The 4,309-nt window shown below is 37.3% G+C and overlaps 1 protein-coding gene across 14 annotated transcripts; it reads left to right on the top strand.

The window, feature by feature from the left end:
* Window positions 1–485: 485 nt before the first annotated feature.
* On the top strand, window positions 486–2,220 carry LOC131241476 (uncharacterized). Of its 14 annotated transcripts, none has more exons than XM_058240268.1 (5): window positions 486–686; window positions 956–1,007; window positions 1,168–1,208; window positions 1,362–1,377; window positions 2,066–2,220. In XM_058240268.1, exons 1-5 carry the CDS (start codon window positions 501–503, stop codon window positions 2,200–2,202), a joined length of 432 nt encoding a protein of 143 aa, XP_058096251.1. In that variant the 5' UTR covers window positions 486–500; the 3' UTR covers window positions 2,203–2,220. The 14 variants fall into 14 exon arrangements, 6 of the variants coding, with proteins under 6 accessions (XP_058096251.1, XP_058096249.1, XP_058096248.1 ...); XM_058240266.1 differs by having other exon boundaries at window positions 1,362–1,473; XM_058240265.1 differs by having other exon boundaries at window positions 1,362–1,500.
* Window positions 2,221–4,309: the final 2,089 nt, after the last annotated feature.

Below are 4,309 nucleotides of genomic sequence, written 5' to 3'. Positions count from 1 at the left end.
GGGCTCAGTTATTTCCTGAAATCAGCCAGCATCTTTCCTCTAAAAAAAATATTATTTTACTTTTAACCATTTCATCGTGTCATAATTGTTATTGTTTTTGTTGTTAACACCATGCAATTTTACTTCTAGCTCATGTAGATTTTGTTCAAATCCGGCCCTATGATAACTCATTTATTTCGTGCTGTTATCATCTTGGGTTGCTGCTATTAAGGCAATGCATGATGTTATTTATCTTCGCCATCATCTAGAGAAGGCAAGTTCAGTCCCTTCACCTTTTGGTCCATTGTATGAACTCATTGTAATGGATATTTGGTTCCTAGAGAGTCAAGATTTCAGAAACTGTGGTAGCCCCACTCTATATTAGGTAATTGTGCCCTGTTTCAATGGCAAAAATGAACCCAATTCAGAAACTGTGGAAGCCCCACTCTATATTGGGTGGAAAGCAGAAAGTCCATCAAACTGGCTTCAAATGACAAGTGAGCTCATTTATCAAAACAGAAATGAGCATGTTGCAATCACTTAATAATGTCTCCCTTGCAAGTTCCATTCTTGTTTCGACTTTGGCATCACCATTTACATTAGCCATGCATTTGCTAAATTTGCCAAAGCTTTATAATCTTTTTGCAGGTTGGTTCTTTAGATCCTGGCAAACTCATAAAAATACTCAAATCATCAATACCCAGTCTGTAACTGCATTCAACTGTGATGGTTCTCCCTCCAGGATTCACCAAATTGTGACATTCACATTTTCTGTAGTGTGCTATTTCAGTTCTTAGAAAGACATTGAAAACTAAGATAACTCTGAAATGGGCATTAGCACTGGTCAAGTGACTCAAACCCAAGACTGGTGAATGCAACTGCAATAGCTTGGCTATTGCATTCAGTGAATTGGTTTTCTCTTTAGGTAGACTTTTGCACTAATAACTTCATATATGTTTTTCTGTATCCTTATCAGATTTTACAAGTTTTAAAGAACTGTCTAACTTTTAAGTGGGAGCAGAAAATCAGTTGACTTTGTTGTCCTGGTGTACTTTAAAAAGAAAAAAAAAGGTTGGACTGTCAAAAAGAAATGGGTTATCTGCTGTGTATCGTAATCTGCCTATAGTACCGGATTTATGTTGATCTTTATTGAATAATAATAATAATCTATTTTTCCATCATGAGCAGGGATTTTGATGTCTACATTTGACATGAAGGATGAATCCAAGGTCCCTCTCATTCCAAAAGCATGGTTGATTATTTCTGCAGTTCCCTTTACTATGTTCTTCTTTTGGCATGGTCACATCCGCATAATCCATGCCCATGTTGTGAAAAATACTCCTACTCAATAATTTTTGATTGACTGTTTTATGAACCTGCAGGAAGTGATTTGGCAAGGTGAGATTGGTGGAGTATATGCGGCTTTGGATACATTCAAGGCTGAAAAGGCATTTCCTATGTGCAAACTCACACGTTTGTTGCGTGATTCATTGGGTGGGAGGACTAAGACATGTATAATTGGTGGGCCTGTCCTGTTCATTTGGTGGACTTAAAAATAGGCCCGTGTTTGACTTGCAGGCCTAAAATTAGATCAAGTTGGGACCATGGGGGCCAGGTTCGTACAGGACTTGTCTCTATGGGAACTGCACCAAATGTATGAATTTAGTTTTCCTTTAAAAAAAAAAAAATATTTTCTTGGTGATTTTTATTTTCTCAGTTCTCATTTATTGGATATGTTCATTTGAATCCTTTTCTTACGTACATAAGTGTATATGTTCCATGTTTATGGTGGAGATTGTTGGAGAGTTGCAAGCCTTAATCTCTAAGGAGACTCGTGGGGCTTCCAACCTTTTCTCAACAAACCTTCTTTTACTACTGTAAAATTCATGCTACTTGGTTAGAGCTGAAGACCTTACCTTCTTTTTTTTTTCTTTTTCTTTTGGTGATCGACGATTGCATCATATTGCATTTGTTCATTCAGAACTTGCACTATGCTGATCAGCTACTGGAATGATCTCTTTTTGATTATTTTTACCATTGTCATATTTCCAAGTTTTAAGTCCTTGACTTAATTACATATGATCAGATGTTGGTAGTGGGAGGAATGCTAATACTGGAAAGGATAATGGGGTCAATCAAAGCACCGACAGAGGCCTTACATCCACCTCTTCACCAGTTTCGCAGGACATAGAAAATAAGGCAACCATTCCAACCATGAGGTAAACTTCATTTATAGATTTTTCTGATCATGGGACCACCAGCCTTTGAATTTGAGGACTTTCAGGGAAAATTATAACAGATCAACCTATGCTCCTCTCACTATCTTTTTTTCCCCTAAAGGAGGTGCTCGAGTCCAAGGGCTGGAAATGTCCGATCAGGGCTCACCTGATTATCAATTCAGATGAACTACACCTTACATGCGTGTGCAAATAATGAGTTGTTAATGTGCCGTGCAAAAAAGAAAAACAAATCCTCTGTGTAAAATAGTTTCTGTTTGAACTGGTGAATATCTGATTGTTGTGTCATTTAATGTTTATTAAGCCACTGAAATTTGATTGCTGAATGGTGTCATATTGCTTTGTGTTTGTTGATGTTGTTCAAGGCGCTAATTTCCAGCATCTTTATGGGATGGAAAAACAAAGACACAAGGCGCTTAAAACAACGAATATTGATGGTGATTAACAAGCTTCCATTCTTTGCTGTTAGGAATGGTGACGATTCTTGGTCACTAGAGACCAGTTCTGGGGGTCTAGTAAATGCTCTTCTTGGTAAGTGGAAAATAAGCTCTTTATTCAACAGTTCTATTCAAATATTTTTCCTCCCAAATTGTCATGGTTACCTTAACCTTATTGTTACTTCAAAACATTTCTCACTTCTTTTGTAAAAATGTAAAAATAGTTAGAGGATTTCATCCTGAATAAATTCAGGCTAAGTTCTGTCTCTGCTGAATCTGATCTACATAATACTATTCAAATTGAGATAGGTCGGTCAGCTGAAAACTGAATAAAATGGCTATCAGGTGCAACATATTCAAAAATCAACAAATATACCGCTGCTTTTTTGTTTTGTTTTGTATTTGTAGAAATTTTAGTGACAGGCCAAATGTATGATAACAAATGTAGGCTATGGTGTGTGTACACTTTTTCATAGTTGCATGTGCGATGCTTGAAGGTTGAATGTTGCAAGCACACTTGCAGGCTTTTAAATTTTTATAAGCCAACACTGAACCAGACTGGGAAACCATCACTCACAGCAATGGGAGCTTAAATTTTTATAAGCTGATCTAAGAGTTCCATCTTGATCATTATGTTTAACTTCTTTCTTCAACAATTTTAGATGGATGTTTTTTTTCCATCAGCTGCACATTGTATTCTTCCATCTGTGTTAACCAACTTTAGACAAATTTATTTGTTTTTTCTTACAAGAGAATGCTGATGGAGATATTTAACTGTTACATATTCAGCACTACCGCCACTGCTGGAACGAGATTGCAGTGCTTGATAATCAAAGTAATAAACTCAAGAAGCTAGTACTTACAAAGTATTAATAGATCAAACACTGTAGTTTGGCTTCAAAAAACAAGCTCAAAACAAGAGAAATCTGCCTTATTTATGAAAGTGGGGATCGTTGCTCTTCTATTCCAAATCCTTAACACATATTCCTTCTTTCTCATTTTCCTTGTTTTCATTGTTTGTTGCTTATATCAAGCCTTTGAGCCCCTCCTTGGAAATGGAACTATGTGTCCCTTGACAAGGAGCAGTCTGGCCATGGAGGTCTTAATCTTTCAATATGATGTAGCGCTTATGCAAATCCACTTATGGAAATGCCATACCTGTAATTTTGAAATAGAAAATATCTCATGAGTTCCTTTCCAGTAACTCCTGCAATTATCATTATCATCATCTAAGCCTTACCCCAAGTAATTGGGATCAGCTACATGAATCTTGTTCCACCATTCCATTCAAGGGCTAGTCCTTCAGTTAGACTGTAGATCATCAAGACTTTTCTTGCTACCTCCATCCACCTCCTTTTGAGCCTTCAACTTGTACCAACTCACCCATCCTAACCTGCATGGTTCTTGGTCTCTGTTGTAATAAAGCTCATGTGTCGGCATGGCATGATAGATTCGAGATCCAAACAAATGTACAGCTCTGAAAATCTTGGCTGAAGTTCTCTAACACATCCACCTATTTCCAATCTTGGCATAGGCCCCAATATATCTTGCGGCCTATGTATCGAGTGGACCAGATTTGTTTTTTGGGAAAACATGTACAGGGTTGGACCAACCTAATGGATGGATTGGATTTTGCATCCATGTGCCATGTTAGCA

The sequence above is a fragment of the Magnolia sinica genome, chromosome 3, assembly GCF_029962835.1.
Source record: "Magnolia sinica isolate HGM2019 chromosome 3, MsV1, whole genome shotgun sequence".
Classification (NCBI taxonomy): Eukaryota; Viridiplantae; Streptophyta; class Magnoliopsida; order Magnoliales; family Magnoliaceae; genus Magnolia; species Magnolia sinica.
This window is presented reverse-complemented; position numbering and strand designations above follow the sequence as displayed.